At 48.9% G+C, this 21,580-nt stretch overlaps 1 protein-coding gene across 4 annotated transcripts; it reads right to left on the bottom strand.

Annotated features, from left to right (window-relative positions):
- Positions 1-1,225: 1,225 nt before the first annotated feature.
- Positions 1,226-21,445, bottom strand: tomt (transmembrane O-methyltransferase). Of its 4 annotated transcripts, none has more exons than XM_063052986.1 (4): positions 21,354-21,445; positions 12,341-12,602; positions 9,938-10,134; positions 1,226-6,270 (listed from the first exon to the last, which is right to left on the bottom strand). In XM_063052986.1, exons 2-4 carry the CDS (start codon positions 12,600-12,602, stop codon positions 5,950-5,952), a joined length of 780 nt encoding a protein of 259 aa, XP_062909056.1. In that variant the 5' UTR covers positions 21,354-21,445; the 3' UTR covers positions 1,226-5,949. The 4 variants fall into 4 exon arrangements, with proteins under 4 accessions (XP_062909056.1, XP_062909054.1, XP_062909055.1 ...); XM_063052984.1 differs by lacking the exon at positions 21,354-21,445 and adding an exon at positions 18,053-18,190; XM_063052985.1 differs by lacking the exon at positions 21,354-21,445 and adding an exon at positions 18,053-18,143 and having other exon boundaries at positions 12,341-12,688.
- Positions 21,446-21,580: the final 135 nt, after the last annotated feature.

Genomic DNA, 21,580 nt, shown 5'->3' on the forward strand with positions numbered 1-21,580 from the left:
AGTGATAGGTGAAGCAGTTGATAGCAGATAGGTGAAGTCTGTTGGGTAGCAGACACCATCAGAATCAACAAACTCATTCGTAAGGCCAGTGATGTTGTGGGGATGGAACTGGACTCTCTGACGGTGGTGTCTGAAAAGAGGTTGCTGTCCAAGTTGCATGCCATCTTGGACAATGTCTCCCATCCACTACATAATGTACTGGGTGGGCACAGGAGTACATTCAGCCAGAGACTCATTCCACCGAGATGCAGCACAGAGCGTCATAGGAAGTCATTCCTGCCTGTGGCCATCAAACTTTACAACTCCTCCCTTGGAGGGTCAGACACCCTGAGCCGATAGGCTGGTCCTGGACTTATTTCATAATTTACTGGCATAATTTACATATTACTATTTAACTATTTATGGTTCTATTACTATTTATTATTTATGGAGCAACTGTAACGAAAACCAATTTCCCCCGGGATCTATGAAGCCTGGTGGGTGGGAGAGGTAGAGGGCTGGGGAGGAATAAATCTGAAAGGAGAGGAGAATGCACCACGGGAGAAAGGGAAACAGGAGAGGCACCAGGGGGAGTTGATCAGATAGGCAGGTGAGAAGAAGAGGTGAGAATCCAGAGCGGGGAATGGAAAAAAAGGGAAGGGCTACTGAATTTTACTGTAAGAGTTATCTGATGTTCATGCCATCAGGTTGGAGACTATCCAGACCGAATATGAAGTGTTGCTCCTCCAACCTGAGAGTGGCCTCATCATCAAAAAAGAGGGGGACTGTCATGTTGGAACAGGAATGGGGACAGGAATTAAAATGATTGGCGACTAGGAAGTTCCGCTTTTGGTGGATGGGGCAGAGGCGCTCAACAAAACAGCCCCTGATCTTACATCGGGTCTCGCCGCCGTAGCGGAGACTACATTGCGAGCACTGGAAACAGTCAACGACTCCAACAAACTTGCCGGCAAAGCGTTGCCTCACCTGGAATCAGTTTTGTTATTTGTGCTCATCAATACCAGCTTCAGCATTTACAATAGAGACAGTGGATTCCGGTTAATCAGAGCAGCTGTTTCTGTGGGACAACTCATAAAAATACAAACAGCCAGGACCGAACTGACTTCACGACCTACGGGCTCACTTTCAAGAACTCTGCAACTCGTGTATTCATTATTTATTTATCATTTATTATAATTTCGTTTGTTTTTTGCATTTGCACAATTCGTTGCCTTTTGCACGTTGCTTGTTTGTCCGTCTTTGTTTCCATGTGGGTTTTCTTTGTCTCTTTGTATCTTTCTGAATTCCTGCAAGAGCATGGAGGCCATGGGGGCCTAGCGGCTGACTCAACACGATTACGGCTCAGGGCGTTCCGGAGTTCCAAGCTCAATTCCGGTGCTGCTCAGAAGGGAGTCTCCGTCTTCCTCTCCATGGAATGTACAGCTGCTCCGGGTTCCTCCTGAAGTCCAAAGACGTACCAGCTGGGTTTCTTGGTCACTGTAAGTCTTCTTGCGATTACTGCTTCCTTATGTAAATGAGAAGGCCCAGCTCAGACGGAGATGAAGAGCCTCCATCGCTGCTGGCATTTAGGGCAACAATGAAGGACCCCCCACCTCTGCGTGACCTCGGTCACCTTCTCTACTGCACCCCAGGAGTGTTCAGGATCCTCATTTCTGCCTCTACGTGGCCAGGTGTTAAACCGGGGTTGACAGGGGTTTCTGGGATGGCGTGGCTGGAAGGGCTGATTAACTATGAGTGGCAATAAAGTGAGTCTTTTCTGACTGGCTGCTGGTGACTAGTGGTGTCTATGCTGGGCCAACTTCCCTTTACATTACACGTCAATCATTTGGATGACAGAATTAGTGGCTTTGTGGCCACGTTTGAGAACAATACGAAGATAGGTGGAGGGGCCGGTAGCTTTGAGGAAGCAGAGAGGCTAGAGAAGGACTTCGACAGATTAGGAGAACGGGCAAAGAGGTAGCAGATGGAATACAGTGTCGGGAAGTGTATGGTCATGCACTTTGGTAGAAGGAATAGAAGTGTAGACTGTTTTCGAAACAGGGAGAAAATTAAGAAATCTGAGGTGCAAAGGGACCTAAAAGTTAACTTGCAGGTTGAGCCTGTGGTGAGGAAGGCAAATGCAGAGTCAACATTCATTCCGAGAGGCCAAGAACGTAACAGCTGAAGCTTTATGAGGTACTGATGGGGCCTCACTTGGAACATTGTGAGCAGGTTTGGGCCCCTTATTTAAGTGTAATGCCCTGGTGAAGATTTCCACTGCAGAGCTGTGAGGTTGTTCATATTAGCAGCTTTCTGTTAAAGCGGTGAGCTGTGCTGGAAAGTGTGTTTTGGCTCTGGCTAAGCTAAGGAGCCATGTTGGAATGGCTTCGGAATGTGAGTCAGCCAGTCGGGATTGTGGGATGTGAGAGAAGGCTCCAGAAAGCCGTGGGGAAGGGTTTTCTGAAGGACAGAAGTCTGGTTTGGGGTCTTTCGGCAGGAGATGCAGTAAAGAGAAGATCGGGAGAGACACCCGTAGGATTCGATCCGACAGGAAGACATGATTGCTTTGCGAGTTGAAGGAGTCCAAGATGGGAAGCTCTACCGGTGATTAGTGAAGCACCTTCAATAATTCCAAAAAACTGAAGTAGGGTAAATACTGAAAGGCTTTTATTCGCAGTAAGACGTGACCTCCGTGCTGAGTGTCTGCCCTTGGTCTGAGGGGGAGGAGCAGGGTGAAATCGCCTTTATTCATGGGTCTGTGGGAGGAGCCACGGGGCAGTCAGCAGAGGGGCACGTCCAGACAGGTAACCCAGTTACAACATATATATAAATGGTTTACCACAACTAGTGATGAGAATTCAGCGATGTGAGTAATAGTTATACTCAGCTTTTACACAATATGAGCTCCAATGGTCACTTGTACATTTAACTGGTTTAACTATAATGGGCCCTTTTATTCTCTCCTCTTAGGAATTGTTTGATAAAGCTGCAATTGGTAATACACTTTCTTTATAATTTTATGCGGTGTACGATCTGTTATTTCTTGTCAACGGATAATTGTGTGTGGGCAGTATTTACACAACATTCACTCAAATCGAGGTTTCTTTAATCGGAACATCACGACGTTCCTGTTCGGTTGAACCCCAAGTCGTACCAACCCTAGATGTATATTGTTTGTGAAAGGGGGCCTTCCCACAGCTGAGTCCCGTGGCTGACAGCAGAGTCAGCCAACAAGCCAGGTCTGTATACGAACCCCGGTGAGAAGGTTACAGAGGAGAGGGTGTACTGACACTGGAGAGGATTCAGAGGAGGTTCACGAGATTGAAAGGGTTATCTTAAGAGCATCATTTGATGTCTCTGGGCCTGTATTCGCTGGGATTTAGAAGAATGAGGGGGATGTCACTGAAACCCATTGAATATTAAAATGCCTAGATAGAGTGGATGTGAAGAGGATGTTTCCGTTGGTGGGGGAGTTTAGGACCAGAGGGCACAGCCTCAGAATAGAGGGGTGTCCATTTAGAATGGAGATGAGGAGGAATTTCTTTAGCCAGAGGATGATGAATTTGTGGAATTCATTGTCACAGGCAGCTGTGGAGGCCAGGTCTTTGGGTATATTTAAAGTGGAGTTTGATAGGCTTGATTAGTCAGGATGTGAAAGGTTACAGGGAGAAGACAGAAGAATGGGGTTGAGAAGGAAATGGTGGGGCAGAAGTGATGGGCTGAATGGCCTAATTCAGCTCCTATGTCCGATGGACTACTCCATGCTGTAACGCTGGATAAAATAAAATAAAAAGGAAATGGATCTCAGAGTAACATGTGGTAATTACTTTGATAATTACATTGAAGGTGTGGAACATGAGGGAACCAGGCCAATGGCAGGCTTGCAGAGGTGACGTTGGGACTTGGGAAGATGGTGGGTGCATGAGAATTGAGGTTAACCAGTGAGTTGGGGACTTTGGGTGAGAGTGAGCCTGGGGAAACTTCATTTATTTTAGCGATACGGCGCAAGTAGGCCCTTCCAGCTCTTCGAGCCACACCACCCCAGCAATTCCTGGTAAACCGATAACCCTGTCAATTCACAATGACCTGCTAACCTACCCAGAGCCTCCTTGGACTGTGGGAGGAAACCAGGGCACCCGGAGAAAACCCACGCATTCCACGGGCAGGACATACAGAGACTCCCTTACAGAACGGCACCAGAATTGAACTCCGGACTCCAGATCACCCCAGCTGTGGCGGTGATGGAAAAAGATGGCTGAACGTTGGCTGATGGGAACTGAAGTGTGAGGTGCTGCGGACTGGGAGGGTCTTACACAATGAGTGGTAGGACAGAGGAATCTGGGAATACAGGTCCATAATTCCTTGAAAGTGGCGTCACAGGTAGATAGGGTCATAAAGAAAGCTTTTGGCACATTGGCCTTCATAAATCAAAATATTGAGTACAGGAAACATGAGGAAATCTGCAGATGCTAGAATTTCAAGCAACACATATAAAAGTTGCTGGTGAACGCAGCAGGCCAGGCAGAAGAGGTACAGTCAACGAGTACAGGAGTACAGGAGATGGGATGTTCTGTTGAAGTTGTATAAGATGGTGGTGAGGACTAATGTGGAGTATTGTGTGCAGTTTTGATCACCTACTTACAGGAAAGATGTGAATAAGATTGAAAGAGTACAGAGAAAATTTACAAGCATGTTGCCAGGACTTGAAGACCTGAGTTATAGGGAACAATTGGATAGGTTAGGGCTTCGTGTTAGAAGAAGGTGAGGAGATTTGACAGAGGTATACAAAATTATGAGAGGTACAGATAAGGTAAGTGCAAGCAAGTTTTTTTCCACTGAGGTTGGGTGAGACTACAACTAGATGTCACAGGTTAAGGGTGAAAGGTGGAATGTTTCAGGGGAATCTGAGGGGAGGAATCTTCTTCACTCAGTGGTGGTGAGAGTGTGGAATGAGCTGCCAGCGGAAGTGATGGACGTGGGTTTGATTTCAACATTTGAGAGAAGTTTGGATAGGTACGTGGATGGGAGCAGTGTTGGGGGTTATGGTCTGGGTGCAAGCTGTCTAGACAGGTCTAGACAGATTAATAGGACTGGTGAAAGAGACACCAGGTCCCAGGGTCCGGGATGTCTCAGAAGATTCTCAAGAGGGAGGTCACAGACACAGGTCGTGGTGCTCATGGGCACCAGTGACGTAGGTAGAAAGAGGGAAGAGGTCCTGGGCAGTCAGTATAGGAGAGCAGGAAGAGACTGAGGAGCAGGTCCTCCAATGTAGTAACCTCGGGATTACTCCCAGAGCCACCTGCTACTCAGGACAGGAACAGGATGATGGTATAGATGAATGAGTGGCTGAGGAACCAGTGCAGGGGCCAGGGTTTCGGGATTTTGGATCATTGGAACCTCTTCTAGGGCAGGGGGGACCTGTACAAGAGGGAGGGGCTGCACCGAAACTTGGGAGGGGGGAACCAATATCCTGGCTGGGACGTTCACTGGTACTACTCAGAAGAGTTAATCCAGTTCGGCAGGGGGACGGGAACCGGAGTACCAGGGCAGGAAGTGGAGGGAATGGAGAGGAAGGTAGGACACTAATTTAATTGGTTCAGCACAGCATTAGGGGCCGAATGGCCTGTTCCTGTGCTGTGTGGTCTTTGCCTTTATGACTCTGGGGCAGGGGCTCCCAACCCCTTTTCTGGCCACGGATCAATGCCACTAAGCAAGAGGTCCTTGGACTTCAGGTTGGGAACCCCTGCTGTAGGCTGAAGGTAAGGAAGTGGTTGGACCAAGGGAGGTGGGGAGATGGTGGAGGAACGGTTGGACTGGGACAGAAGATGGAAAGTGTAGGGATGGGAGGAAGTGTGGAGTCGTGGGGTTTTTGGATCCCGTTTGAACGTGTCCGGGTTTGGTCACTCGGCTGTTGCAGAGTGCGAGTTCTCTCCTCACCCAGTGAGGGCCCCAGGCTGCGACTGAGGGTCCCTATTTGAGCCCTGTGTAGGTGAGCTCTGCCATACCATCCCGGATGTGGCGGAAGTAGTCGAGGTGCGTGCGGTGGAGCTTCCAGGCGTAATTGCCGCTGCTCTTGGCGTACTGCATGAAGTGCGGTGCGCCGGCGAAGATGACGTTGTCCGCCAGGATCACGCTGCCCTCCCGCAGCAAGTTGTAGTCCTCCAACAGCTTCAGGTCTCGCAGGTAACTGCGTTTCCAGTGGTTCATGAAGACAAAGTCCACCTTGTCCACTGCAAACTTCTCCCGAAGATGAGGGATCACCTCATTGGAGGGTCGGACAATCTGTTCCACCTGGGTAGAGGCAACATTCCCACATCAGTTTGACAGAACACAAATCAGAAACACGAGATTCTGCAGACGCTGGAAATCCAGAGCAACACGCACAATGCTGGGGGAACTCATCTATGAACATGAGTAAACAGTCAACGTTTCAGGCCGAGACCCTTCTTGAGGGGGAGAGGGGAAAGAAGCAAAAGCCAGAACAAGAAGGAGGGGAGAGGAGAAGCATTGGCTGTATGAATGTTAGACATGACAGAAACTTTGACTTCTGTAGACTTTGGCAAAGGAAAGTTTTCAAACATTTGATTCTCTATCACCTTCCTACGAGGGCCAGGCACAGAGAAAAGCCTGAAAGCATGTAGTACGAGGCTGAAGACAGTTTCTTCTGACTGTCATCAGAGTCCCATACACTCCGTCTTCATCTCTCCATCTCACTTGTCGTGGCCTGTGCGCTTTATTTGTCAAGGGTCAAGTATCAATTTTATTCACCACCTACAGTGGATTCCGGTTCACTGCACCATCAGCTAATCGGGGCAGTTGTTTACTTGGGACAACTCTTAAAGAACAAAAACTAATTGAGAAAATAGCCGGGATTCCCTTCGTTTATTTGGGACACTGTGCTACCTAATTGGGTCAGGAGACTGTTGCCAAACAGTTTCTAACTAGCGTCAGTTGTGTGCACTTGTGTGGCTGTTAGACACTGCATCGTGCTTAAACCAAAATTTTTAAAGTAGTGTCAGTTGCATGGGTTTGTGTTAAAAATTCAGTGATTTTTGTCACTGATAGTTGGTAAGGAATAAGCAGTAAGAGAATTCAGAACTGTGTTGTTCACTACGGTTTCAAACACACAGGCTTTGAGACACCAGAAACTGTCAGGAGTGAAAATAAAACAATTTCACTACTTCAACAAGTTAGGCACTATGAAGAATTTGAAGGTATCAACAATCATCTTGAATGTTACAGTGAAAATGAAGATTTGGAGGATGCAATCATCAAAAGCATTGTATGAAGGCAGTCCATTACTTGGATTACCTGGGCAATATAAACACCTATGACAGGATACTGTTCGGTGACTATAGCTCAGTCGTTTAACACTGTCATTCCTCGTCCTGATCAAAAAGCTACAGAACCTGGGCCTCTGTACCTCCCTCTGCAAATGGATCCTCAGCTTCCTGACCAGAAGACCACAATCTGTGCAGATTGGTGATAACATCTCCTCCTCGCTGACAATCGACACTGGCGCACCTCAGGGGAGTGTGCTTAGCCCACTGCTCTACTCTCTACACCCATGACTGTGTGGCTGGGCACAGCTCAAATGCCATCTATAAATTTGCTGATGGTACAACCATTGATGGTAGAATCTCAGATGGAGATGAGAGGGCGTACAGGAGTGAGATATACCAGCTGGTTGAGTGGTGTCATAACACACACAAACATGCACGCGCACACACACACACACACACACACACACACACACACCGACACACACATGCACACACACACTCACGCACACTCACACACTCAGACACACACACAAATACACAGACACACTCACGCACACTCACACACTCACAGACACACACACACAAATACACAGACACACTCACGCACATGCACACTCAAATGCACATACACACACATACACACACGCACACTCACACACAGAGGCACACAGAGTCTGTCCTCCAAGAAGACCACAACTTTGTCGTAGGTTTGGAGGCTTGCGTGTCTCAGTGACCCAGAGACCTATGTCGGCTGGAGTCAGGGCTTTATGCTTTGGCTTTTGGTAGGGTCATCCATGCCAAATAGGTCAAAGGGTAGAGGTCAGAATAAGAGTGATTCCTCACTCCTCCAGGGCTAACAGCCCTGAATGGTCGAACAAAACTGATATGAACACAGCAATGAAAAATCCTTCTACATCTGAGTGTGACGGTATTCCTGAGGCTCCACCTTGGACTTAAATGACTGACGGTAGTGAAAACCAAGAGGAAGCTACTGACACGATGAAGGAAGCCCTGAACACAGCCAGAGACGGAGGATCTTCATTGCTGCCCTAAATGACATAAAGGGCCATCATCATCATCATCAGGTGCCGTGCCCAGTTTGAGCTTTGACTGCCATGGCCCACACACTCCTGTTTCGGGTCAAGTGGATCAATTCATTGGTATTCATTTCCAGTTCTCTGGCTGCTGTCTCCATCATCATTTGTCTTTGTCTTCCTCTTGCTTTCTTCCCTTCAATCTTTCCCATAATTACCGTGCATTCTAACTCCTCTTTCCTAATCACATGTCCAGTGAAGTTACGTTGCCTTTTCATGATCTCATACATTATTTCTCTTTTTGTGTTTGCTCTGTTCATGACATCCTCGTTAGATATTCATTTCATCCATGATATTCTTTGCATCCTCCTCAAAAACCACATCTCTGCTGCTTCAATTCATTTCCTCATGTTACTAGATATTGTCAATTCTGAGCCATATAACATAACTGGATAAATGTAACATTTCAGTGCTCTGAGGCAGGTTGTCATGCCTAGTTTAGTATTGGTCAGTATACTCTTCATTCTCGTAAAGGTGTCTTTTGCCATCCCTAGTCTTCTTTTGATGTCCATGTCGCACCTGCCATCTGATGTCACCCAGCTTGCTAAGCAGCAAAAGTTCTGTACTTGTTTTATGTCTTCTCTGTTTATTCTCAGCCTGCAGATCAGATTCTCCTTCTTTTTGAATATCACCACACATTCTGTCTTTTTGCAATTGATAGATCGACCCATTTTTGCACTTTCTTCAACAATTATATCAATTAAGTTTTGTAGTTCTTCCTCCTGTCATCTGCATATCTGAAATTATTGATGTTTTCACCGCCAACTTTGATTCCCAAGATGTCCCTTATTTTTTGTAATATTGTTTCACTGTACACATTAAATAAATCAGGGGAGAAAACACACCCTTGTCTAACGCCTCTCTTGATTTTCGTAAACTGACTCACTTCCCCATCTATTCTTACAGCGGCAGTTTGTTCCCAGTACAGATGTCTGATTAGGTGGAGGTCTTTCGAATCTAGATCTATTTAAAGGGCCATAAGTAAGTTATTGAGTCAGCATGGATGAGTTGGGCTGAAGGGCCTGTTTCTGTACCGTATCCCTCCACGACTCTCTTATAAACCCAGTGCCACGCCTCAGGGGCTATAGTGCCAGGGCTGGAGAGGGGTGAAGGGAACTGAGGCCCAGCTGAGCTGGATTAGGCCTGAAGGTTGAAGACCAAAGGTAGAGGCCTAGAAGAGTCACGAGAGCCCGGGTTGCTAGGGTCAGAGGTCTGTGCCAGTCTGAAAGTCAAGACCCAAAGGTGAAACCTGTGATCGGCAAGTCCTGGTGTGAAGCTGGAGGCCTGATGTCCCTGAGTCTGGGAGTTGGGGCAGCCTGTCTTTGGGCTGGAGGACTATCTGTGTGTGAGGGGGGGTGAGAGGGTGTGTTGGAGGGTGGGAGAGGGATTTGTTTTGCTGCGGTTGTTGTGTTGTTCTGCTGAGCATTGTGGGTATGCCATGTTGAGTCAGAATGCAGGGTGACACTCAGGCACATCCTTGGCTGTGCTGGTTGTTAACGCATTTCACTGTATGTTTCGGAGTACCTGTGATAAATAAACCCGAATGGAAAGCTGAGGCCTGCCTGCCCTCCTCGTGCTCACCGTGTCCTCGTCAAATCCTGCCATGCGGATGATCTTCTCAGCCACGGCAGCGTTTCTCTGGTCCATCTCCACGGTGTAGAGCCTGCCGCCCAGACCCAGGCCGCGGGCCATGCGCAGGGTGGCATACCCGCAGTACGTTCCCAGCTCCAGGACAGTCTGCGGCGCACTCTCCAGAATCAGCCGCTCTAGAATACGACCTGCATTTGGGCGGGAAGGTGAAGGAGAGGTTACAGAGGCTGCTGTGTCTATGAAAAGCATAGGAGCAGAATTAGGCCATTCAGCCCATCAACTCTGCTACATCATTCGATCCTGGCTGATTTAAAATGAAAATATAGATTGGATTAGATTAGTTTTACTTGTCACATGTACATCGAAACATCAAAACACACAGTGAAATGCATCGTTTGTATCAACAACCAACACAGTCCGATGATGTGCTGGGGCAGCCCGCAAGTGTCACTATGCATCTGACACCAACATACCATGCCGACAATTCAATAACCCTGACCCGTACGCCTTTGGAATGTGGGAGGAAACTGGAGCACTGGGAGGAAACCCACACAGTCACGGGGAGGACGTAGACAGCGGCAGGAATGAAACTCAGATCTTACAGCGGGGTATTTTTAAAGCAGAGGTTGATAGGATCTTGATTAGTCGGGGCATCAAGAAGGCAGGAGAACGGGGTTGAGGAGGGAAAATAAATCAGCCGTGATGGAATGGCAGAGCAGACTCGATGGGCCGAATGGACTACATGGACTACAAATAGGCACAGCAGCCTTTCCTTGTGACAATAGCACAGCAGTTAGTGTTAGCCAATGCAATGGGTTCAATTCCCACAGCTGTCTGTATGGAGTTTGTACGTTCTCCCTGAGTGCACATGGGTTTCCCCCGGGTGCTCCGCTGTCCTCCCACACTCCAAAGACCTGTGGGTTAGGGTAGGAAGCTGTGGGCGTGCCACGTGGGTGCTGGAAACGTGATGACTACTTGTGGGCTGTCCTTGAGTCTGTTTCTAAAGTGGCTTGATCCCAGCTGGAGAATAGGAAGGTGCTCAGAGTCAGAATCAGGCAAACACTTCGTGGCCACTTCATTTAATTCATTAATGCAAATATCTAATCAGCCAATCAGGTGGCAGCAACTCCATGCATAAAAGTATGCAGACGTGGTCAAGAGGTTCAGTTGTTGTTCAGACCAAACATCAGAATGGGGAAGAAATGTGATCTAAGTGACTTTAACCAGGGAATGATTGTTGGTGCCAGACAGGGTGGATTGAGTATTTCAGAAACTGCTGATCTCCTGTCTCTAGAGTTTACAGGGAATGGTGCAAAAACAAAAAAAAAACAATGAGTTGTAATTCTGTGGGTGAAAACGCCTCGTTAACGAGAGAGGTCAGAGGAGGATGGCCGGACTGGTTCACGTTGACAGGAAGGTGACAGTAACTCAAATAACCACATGTTACAACAGTGGTGTGCAGAAGAGCATCTCTGAATGAACAACACATCAAACCTTGAAGTGGCTGGGGTACAGCAGCAGAAGACCACGAGCATACACTTCATGGCCACTTTATCAGGTACAGGAACTACCTCCTGAACTGGCCACTGAGTCTATATGTGTGATTATATGTACGCATGCATGGTTCCTTAAGGTTGTTACAGCCGGGGTGGTAGTGGGTGAGCTCCCACTGCCTGTTAAGTGCTCCCAACGGCGTGCATCTCAAATATTCTGACAACCAAGTACAGCTCCCGGCCTTCACATGTGGCTTAGCGACTAAGCCCAGCGGAACCATTTCTACTGACAGGAGAAGGGGCGAAGTTGGATTATTGCCGCTTTAAAACCAGTCACTTCAGGCAGATGGAGCTCATCAGCTGTGGCTGGCAGCTCATCTAGAAGAAAAACTCGGACCTCAAGCCTCTGCTGCCTTGAGGCTGTACCCACTCATGGGGAAGGCTTCGGGAGTAAACCCTGAGGAAGGAGTCTGGAGCTGGGGTCCCTGAGGAAGTCCTACGTTGAGGTCAATGCTGACTGGCAGCTCCTGCGATGCTGCTGGTGCTGAACTGTATCGGTCTGTGGTGCTGGCTCGAAGGGCTGAATGGCCTACTCCTGCACCTATTGTCTATTGTCTCTGCCGTTCCTTTGGGTTCATCAGCTGCTTGGAGAGGGGGAGCCTGCTGCCTGGGCAACAGCTCGCTCTCCATATCGTACTGCCCTGGCCTGCATACTACGTAGACAGCGGGGGCGCCATGCCCACGGTCGACCCTGAGCAACGGAGCCCTCGTATGTACAGGTTGTTGCCACGAAACACAAGATCTCAGGACATACGTCAGTGCTGATTCAGACCGGGTACGGCCCCTCGGAAGGGCTCCTGCTCCGGAACAAGAGCCGGCCTCTCCCCGTGACGCCGCTTACCTTTCTCCGGGCCCAAGTTGCTCAGGTATTCCGAGTGGAAGCACCACTTGTCGAAGGTGCTGAGGATGTTCTCGGGATCCCCGGGGATGCAGTTTGACATCACGTACCGGAACGCCCGCTCCTCCCTGGACAGGCCGGTGGCGTAATCCTGAACCTTCCGGAGAACGACGGCCCGCCAGAACAGCAGGAAGTAGTAACGGTATCGAATGATCAGCGTCATCAGGAAGGGGATGAAGGCGAAAGCGATGGCCGGGGACACCATCTGACAACAGAGGCAGACACAGTCGAGGCTTTTCACAGACGGTTAGACAGGCACGTGGATGTGAGGGAAATGGAGGGATATGGACGCTGTGTAGGCAGAAGGGATTAGTCTAGTTGGCCATTTGATTACTAATTGAATTGGGTCAGCACGACATTGTGGGCCGAAGGGCCTATTCCTGATCTGTACTGCTCTATATTCTATGCTGTATTAACAGGAGTGTTGGCGTGTGGCCAAGTGGTTAAGGCGTTCGTCTGGTGATCTGAAGGTCACTAGTTCGAGCCTCAGCTGAGGCAGCGTGTTGTGTCCTTGAGCAAGGCACTTAACCACACATTGCTCAACGACGACACCGGTGCCAAGCTACATGGGTCCTAATGCCCTTCCCTTGGACAACATCAGTGGTGTGGAGAAGGGAGACTTGCAGCATGGGCAACTGCTGGTCTTTCATACCTTCCAAGGCGCAAATCCATGGTCTCATGAGACTAATGGACGCCTATATATTAACAGGAGTGAATGACAATGAATAGCAAAGGTCCACTGACTTCAGAAACTCATCAAGCACAGGCTCTTCAGCCCACGATGTTGTGTGAACACTTTAACCTATTCCAAGATCAAACTAACCCTTCCCTTCAACATAACCCTCTGTTTTCCTATAATCCCTGCGACTATCTAAGAGTCTCTTAAAAGCCCCTAATGTATCTGTCTTTACCACCACCCCTGGCAGCATGTTCCACACACCCACCACTCTCTGTGTAAAACAAAACCTGCCTCTGACATTCCCCTATACTTTCTTCCAATCACCTTCACGTTGTGCTCCCTGGTTTTAGCCGTTTCAACCTGGGAAAAGGTCTCTGGTTGTCCACTCATTCTACGCCTCATCATCTTGTACACCTCCATCAAGTCACCTCTCACCCTCCTTCACTCCAATCAGAAAAGCTTTTTCTCACTCAGCCTCTCTTCATAAGCCATGCTCTCTAATCCAGGCAGCATCCTGGTAAATCCTCAGGCTCAAATTCAAATTCAAGTTTAATTGTCATTCAACCAAACATGAAAACCCATGAATACAGTCTAACAAAATAGCATTACTTCGGGACCACAGTACTAACAGTCACACACAGCACAAGGCATATATAAGACATCAGTAAAATCCAGTCACATAAAAACATTCCAAATCCCCGAGTCCATGAACGTTGCAGCAGTCTGCAGGCGAACACAATGCAGCTTGTTGAGTGAACACTGGGGGGCAGCACTGACTCCAGCCACGCAGCCTCTGACGTCTCTCCCCTGGACAGCTGTGAACAGGGTGAAACCGTGACCTGGGCCTAGTCCATGCTACAACAAGGCCACATAGCTTACCCACCATCCACCAATAAAGCAGTGAACTGGATTGCACCATTCCACACTAACAATGTCCAACAGGGTGCTTTGATCACAGGGAAAGCCACTAAGTTAGACCGCACGCATCCTTTGCACACCAACTCTGACACAGGCAGCAGCACGATCCGCACCAAGTCCAGCTCCTTCAGTTTCTCCACCAACAAGCCACTCACAGATGGGGTAGACCTGAAGTACTTTAATGTCCAGCAGGGTCTTGCGATTGTAAAAAAAAATACACACTTAAAAAAAGACAGTGACACTTTTGGTTGACCCCATGGAAGCTGTTGTAGTCAAATCATCGTACCTGCAGCTTCCACATTCTTCCCATAATGAGGTGACCAGAACTGAACACGATACTCCAAGACACGAGGAAATCTGCAGATGCTGGAAATTCAAGCAAAACACTCAAAAAATGCTGGTGAACACAGCAGGCCGGGCAGCATCTATAGGAAGAGGTACAGTCGATATTTTGGGCCAAGACCCTTCGTTAGGACTAACTGAAGGAAGAGCTAGTAAGGGATTTGAAAGTGGGAGGGGGAGGGGGAGATCTGAAATGATAGAAGACAGGAGGGGGAGGGATGGAGCCAAGAGCTGGACAGGTGATTGGCAAAAGGGATGTGAGGCTAGAGAAGGGGGAGTGTCATGGGACAGGAGGCCTGGGGAGAAAGAAAGGGGGAGGGGAGCCCAGAGGAAGATGGAGAACAGGCAAGGAGTCATTGTGAGAAGGACAGAGAGAGAGAAATAATAAATAATAAATTAGGGATGGGGTAAGAAAGGGAGGAGGGTCGTTAGCGGAAGTTAGAGAAGTCAATGTTCATGCCATCAGGTTGGAGGCTACCCAGACAGAAAATAAGCTGTTGTTCCTCCAACCTGATGGCATGAACATTGATTTCTCTAACTTCCGTTAACTCCCCTCCTCCCCTTCTTACCCCATCCCTTATTTATTATTTATTATTGTTTTTTCTCTCTTTCCCTCTCACAATCACTCCTTGCCTGTTCTCCATCTTCCTCTGGTGCTCCCCTCCCCCTTTCTTTCTCCCTGGGCCTCCTGTCCCATGATCCTCTCGTATCCCTTTTGCCAATCACCTGTCCAGCTCTTGGCTCCATCCCTCCCCCTCCTGTTTTCTCCTATCATTTCAGATCTCCCCCTCCCCCTCCCACTTTCAAATCTCTTTCTATCTCTATTTTCCATTAGTCCTGATGAAGGGTCTCGGCCCGAAACGTCGACTGTACCTCTTCCTATAGATGCTGCCCGGCCTGCTGCGTTCCATCAGCATTTTGTACAATACTCCCAGAATGGTCTAACCAGGGTTTTATAGAGCTGCAACATTGCTTCGCGGCTCTTTAACTCAATCCCCTAAGTAACGAAGACCAACATATCAAATGCTTTCTTAATCACCCTATCAACCTTGAGGGATGTGTGGATGCGGATGTCTTCTCTGACAAATTTCTACCGATGGCTTTCATGAATCAGAGTACTGAGTACAGGAAATGGACGTCATGTTGAAATTGTAGATGTTGGTGAGGCCAAATTTGGAACATTGTGTACAGCTCTGGTCACTTACCCACAGGAACAATATCAATAATATTGAACGAGTACAGAGAAAATTTAGAATATGGAACATTGAAGGGTTCGACACATTCAGGCCCCTTGGTCCACAATGTTGTGTCGACTTTTTAATCTACTCCAGGATCAATCTAACGTTTCTTCTGACATAACCCCGGCAAAGCATTCCACACACTCACCACTCTCTGTAAAAAACTACTCCTGACATTCCCTCCCTCCCTCCCCCCCATACCTTCCTCCAATCACCACAAAATGATGCCCCCTTGTATGAGCCATTTCCACCCTGGGAAAACGACTCTGGCTGTCCAGTCTGTCCAGGCCTCTTGTCAGTTTGTCCACCTCTACCAAGTCACCTCCCATCCTCCTTTGCTTGAAAGAGAAAAGCCCCGAACGAGGGGTCACGTTAAGAGATCTTTGGGCTTTGGGATTGTCAGAGGAACAATTGTAAGGAAAAACCGCTGTTTCAGACCGACACTTCTGAGGAAAGAGTACACAGTCTGAGGGCATTGAACTGGGAGATTCAGTTTGAGGGAGAGTCACACTGTGGGGGGTTGGTACTGAGGGAGAGTCACACTGTGGGAGGGGTAGTACTGAGGGAGGATCACACTGTGTGAGGGGTGGTACTGAGGGAGGGTCACACTGTGGGACGGGTGGTACTGAGGAAGGGTCACACTGTGGGGGGGGTGGTACTGAGGGAGGGTCACACTGTGGGAGGGGTGGTACTGAGGGAGGGTCACACTGCGGGAGGGATGGTACTGAGGGAGGGTCGTACTGTGGGAGGGGTGGCTCTGAGGGAGAGTCACACTGGGAGGGGCGGTGCTGAGGGAGGGTCACACTGTGGGAGGGGACGTACTGTGGGAGGGTCACACTGTGGGAGGGATGGTACTGAGGGAGAGTCACACTGTGGGAGGGAGGTATTGAGGGAGGGTCACACTGTGGGAGGGGTAGTACTGAGGGAGTGTCACATTCTTGGAGGGGGTGGTACTGAGGGAGGGTCACACTGTGGGAGAGGTGGTACTGAGGGAGGGTCACACTGTGGGAGTGGGTGATACTGAGGGAGGGTCACACTGTGGGAGGGTGGTACTGAGGGAGGGTCGTACTGTGGGAGGGGTGGCTCTGAGGGAGAGTCACACTGGGAGGGGCAGTGCTGAGGGAGGGTCACACTGTGGGAGGGGACGTACTGTGGGAGGGTCACACTGTGGGAGGGATGGTACTGAGGGAGAGTCACACTGTGGGAGGGAGGTATTGAGGGAGGGTCACACTGTGGGAGGGGTAATACTGAGGGAGTGTCACATTCTTGGAGGGGGTGGTACTGAGGGAGGGTCACACTGTGGGAGAGGTGGTACTGAGGGAGGGTCACACTGTGGGAGGGTGGTACTGAGGGAGGGTCACACTGTGGAGGGGTGGTACTGAGGGAGGGTCACACTGTGGGAGGGATGGTACTGAGGGAGAGTCACACTGTGGGAGGGAGGTATTGAGGGAGGGTCACACTGTGGGAGGGGTAATACTGAGGGAGTGTCACATTCTTGGAGGGAGTGGTACTGAGGGAGGGTCACACTGTGGGAGGGAGGTATTGAGGGAGGGTCACACTGTGGGAGGGGTAATACTGAGGGAGTGTCACATTCTTGGAGGGAGTGGTACTGAGGGAGGGTCACACTGTGGGAGTGGGTGATACTGAGGGAGGGTCACACTGTGTGAGGGGTGGTACTGAGGGAGGGTCGCACTGTGGGAGGGTGGTACTGTGGGAGGGTCACACTGTGGGAGGGGTGGTACTGAGGGAGGGTCACACTGTGGGGGGGAGGTACTGAGGGAGGGTCACACTATGGGAGGGGTGGTACTGAGGGAGGGTCACACTGTGGGGAGGGCTGGTGCTGAGGGAGGGTCACACTGTGGGGAGGGCTGGTGCTGAGGGAAGGTCACACTGTGGGAGGGGTGATACTGAGGGAGAGTCACACTGTGGGGAGGGGTGGTACTGAGGGAGGGTTACACTGTGGGAGTGGTGATACTGAGGGAAGGTCACACAATGGGAGGGATGGTACTGAGGGAGGGTCACACTGTGGGAGGGGTGGTACTGAGGGAGGGTCACACTGTGGGAGAGGTGGTACTGAGGGAGGGTCACACTGTGGAACGGGTGATACTGAGGGAGGGTCACACTGTGGGAGGGGTGGTACTGAGGGAGGGTCACACTGTGGAACGGGTGATACTGAGGGAGGGTCACACTGTGGGAGAGGTGGTACTGAGGGAGGGTCACACTGTGGAACGGGTGATACTGAGGGACAGCCCTTTTAACATAAGCTGTTGAAGTAAGCTTTGGTAAGTTACTTTACACAGATGATGTCAAGATACTCTGGGACAACTTTGACGCAGTGAATTTCCCCGGTACCCTGACCAACATGCATACAGACGAGGAATGGGTAATCATATTACTGTGTGTGGAAAAATCGATTGGTAATCCCATTGACCTGAAGGTGTTCCAAAATGCACTGAGTGTGTAAATTGCCTGCCTTACCTTTCCAACGCCCGGGAGCTCCCCGTTCCAGACAGTGCAGAGCAACACAGCTCAATCCTCCCTGGCACCAGGTCTCTCCTGGACTTTCTCTATAATTGATTGCCTCCAGGGCCCCGGAGAACATTCTGGAAGCCACGGGGATCAGGTTTGCCAAGCCAGATGTTTGGGTATCTTATTTCTCAGCTGATTGGTTATGAGTTCTTGTTGTAGAACAATGAAGCTCATTATAATGTAATAGAGCCCAGGCCCTGGCCTAATGGCAGCCAACACAAGTTATAAGTAATCGTAATGCTTGGAAACCGAACAATCCTCATCCCCTCCATGGCTGTTTTCTCTCTCAGAATCAGGATTATTACCACTGATAGACAGTGTACAGTTCATTCTTTAGCTGATTTAAGCACAGGGTCAGGTTAAAAGATTGTAGTTGCTGCAGTGCCTAACTGTCTGTGGCGTGGAACTCTGCAGTTCGTGTTCTAAGGGTTGTTTGTTTGTTTGTTTAATTGTTTGCACAGCTTGTTCTTTTTTTGCACGTCGGATATCCGTCGGTCTCTGTTGTGTCGAGTTTCTTGTGTCTTTGTTTTGTGCCTGTCTGCAAGCAAATGAATTCAAGGTTGCATGTGGTAAACGTACTTTGATAATCAATGTACTTTGGCCCTTCTTTTGCAGTACAGTGCAATAGATTGAAAATTGACGATAAATTATAATAAGAAATATATATAAAAGATATATACGTAATGCAAGAAGCGAGCACAATAGTGAGGCAGTGTCCATGGGCTCACTGTCTGCTCGGAAATCCGATGGTAGAGGGCAAGAAGCTGTTCCAGAAATGTGTGTGTGTGTGTGTGTGTTCGGGCTCCTGCCCCTCCTCCTTGATGGTAGCAATGTCCATAAGACCATAAGATATAGGAGCAGAATTAGGCCATTTGGCCCTTTGAGTCTGCTCCAGCATTTCAACATGGCTGATCCATTTTCCCTCTGCTGCCTTCCCCCCGTATCCTTTCATGCCCTGACCAAACAGGAATCTATAAACCTCTGCCTTAACTATATCCAATGTCTTGGCCTCCACAGCCGCCTGTGGCAACAAATTCCACAGATTTATCACCATCTGGCTGCAGAAATTCCTCCTCATCTCCATTCTAAATGGACGTCCCACCATTCTGAGGCTGTGTCCTCTGGTCTTAGACTCTCCCCCACCATAGGAAACATCCTCTCCACATCCACTCTAACAAGGCCTTTCACCATTCTACAGGTTTCAATGAGATCCCCTCTCATTTTCCTGAATTCCAGTGAGTACAGGCCCAGAGCCATCAAACGCTCCTCATATGATAAACCTTTCAATCCTGAAATCATTTTTGTGAGCCTCATTTGAACCCTCTCGAATGTCAGCACTTGCTTTTTCAGAACAGGGACCCCTGCAGTAATCTGAAGAGATCATGTCCTGGCTAGTGAGGGTCCTTAATGATGAATGCTGCCTTTTTGAGGTGCCACCTTTCCCCGTCATTTCTCCATTCTCTCAGTTACTTTCAGATACAGATTAGTGAATCACACACAAATTGCTGGAGGAACTTAAATCAAATCAAATCAAGTTTAATTATCAATCAAACCATATATAGACACAACTGAACAAGACAGTGTTCCTGTAGGGCCAAGGTGCAAAACATTCAAAATAGCAAGCCAACATTCAAAAATAGTGAGTAACGTAATTCAAAATATCAAGCAAAGAAGCGTATTCACTTACATATATGGTCCAATACCCAGAGCGACAACATACAATCTCCTAGCAGTGTACAGGGGCATGCATTCCAGCCTGTAATTCCACCACTCAAACACGGGAGGGCAGCACTGACGGGAGAGGCCAGGCCCCGGCCTAGCTCAACCACGCTGTAGCACTTCCACATCTCTTACCTGGTCTGCAGCAGCAGGCAAGCCCAAGGCTTGAGGCCTAGTTCTTGCTGCAACTGAAGCTACACAGCCCCCATGTTGACTGTCTCTCCACCAGACAAGGGTAACAGGCCTGTGGCAACTTGAGTTATCGCTGTCGAACAGCGTCTGGCGATCGCAAGTGCAATATCCGAGACCCAAACCCAATGTCCCCCATACCCAAACCAGCTCCTCTGACACATCGGCAGGCTGCTCTGTACCCAAACCGGCTCTGCCGCTGACACACACAAAATGCTGGAGGAACTCAGCAGGCCAGGCAGTATCCATGGAAAGAAATAAACAGTCAATGTTTCGGGCCGAGACCCTTCGTCAGGACCTGGTTAATCATTTCCTCCAGCACCTTATGTGTGCTGTTTGGATTTCCAGCTTCTGCAGATTTTCTCGCGTTTATAATCTATGTCGTTTATGTTTTTATATAAATAAGAAATATAAAAAACAATTTAAATTAATTCAACAATTAAAATTTTACCCAATTTCCCTCGGGATCAATAAAGTATATCTATCTATCTATCTATCTAAAAGAATTCAATTGCCCCCGCCTACCTTTCCAGTCCTGGTGAAGAGTCTCAGCCTGAAATGTTGACTGTTTCTCCTCTCCATAGATGCTGCCTGGCCTGCTGTGTTCCTCCAGCATTGTGTGTGTTGCTTTCCTCTTTAACTCCGCGATGGACGGTCTCAAGCCCGGCTGTGAGAGGAGGAGAGTTGAGCACGGGGCTAGCAACCCCATCCCATAAAAATCCAAAGCCACAGAAGCTCCAAAGACCTCATCCCTGGGAGAGGAAAGAATTCCAAGATGGGCCACATCTGTGGTCAACTTGAAACATTGGCCCAGGAGTCCAGGAGAGACGACTCTAGCGAGCTGCTGTCCAAGGCCTATGCCCCACTAAGAGGTGATGGGGTTAGCAAACTAACTTCTTTCCATACAGAAAACCTGCGGATGTTGGAAATCCGAGCAACACACACAAAATGCCGGAGGAACTCAGCAGGCCAGGTAGCATCTACAGTCGACGTTTCGGGCTGAGACCTTTCTTCAGGACTGAGAAGGAAGGGGGAAGGTGAGGGGAGGGGAAGGAGGATAGCAAGGAGGTTTTGGGTGAAGCCAGGTGGGTGGGAAAGGTCAAGGGCTGGAGAAGAAAGAATCTGATAGGAGAGGAGAGTGGAGCAGGTGAGAAAGGAGGAGGGGACCCAGGGGAAAATGACGGGCAGGTGAGGGGAAGTAAAAGGACAGAGTTCTTTCCTCTTTCTATGTCAAAGTGACTCTCCGCTCCCCTTCCCAATTTGGTGTCGTTTAGGCTAACAGAGGCTATGTATGAAACCTGGTGTGGGCTGCATCTATGTCTCAGTTCAACGTGTAGCTTACATTGCCTCTGGGATTACAAGCTTTGCTTCCAAAAGCGAATGATCTGAACTGGGAATGGAATTCACACCAGACCAAATCCTCTGTAAACACTAAACCAGCAGATTGAAATCCTCGAGGTGTTCGCGCATGCTTAATAAAAATATAATGAAGTCGACAAGGCTGTGCAGAAATGTAGCGAGGGAACAGAATGTTCAGGGATAATTAGATCCACAATTAATCTTAACGTG

This window comes from Mobula hypostoma, chromosome 7 (assembly GCF_963921235.1).
Source record: "Mobula hypostoma chromosome 7, sMobHyp1.1, whole genome shotgun sequence".
Classification (NCBI taxonomy): domain Eukaryota; kingdom Metazoa; phylum Chordata; class Chondrichthyes; order Myliobatiformes; family Myliobatidae; genus Mobula; species Mobula hypostoma.

What these genes read in the sequence shown, in the direction of transcription:
- tomt (XM_063052986.1), bottom strand. Translation starts at nt 12,602, where the DNA reads ATGGTGTCCCCGGCCATCGCTTTCGCCTTCATCCCCTTCCTGATGACG. An exon ending in CAACTTGGGCCCGGAGAAAG is followed by an intron (nt 10,135 to 12,340) that starts GTAAGCGGCGTC and finishes GCCCAAATGCAG; the next exon opens with GTCGTATTCTAGAGCGGCTG. An exon ending in CAGGATTTGACGAGGACACG is followed by an intron (nt 6,271 to 9,937) that starts GTGAGCACGAGG and finishes GCCTCTACCCAG; the next exon opens with GTGGAACAGATTGTCCGACC.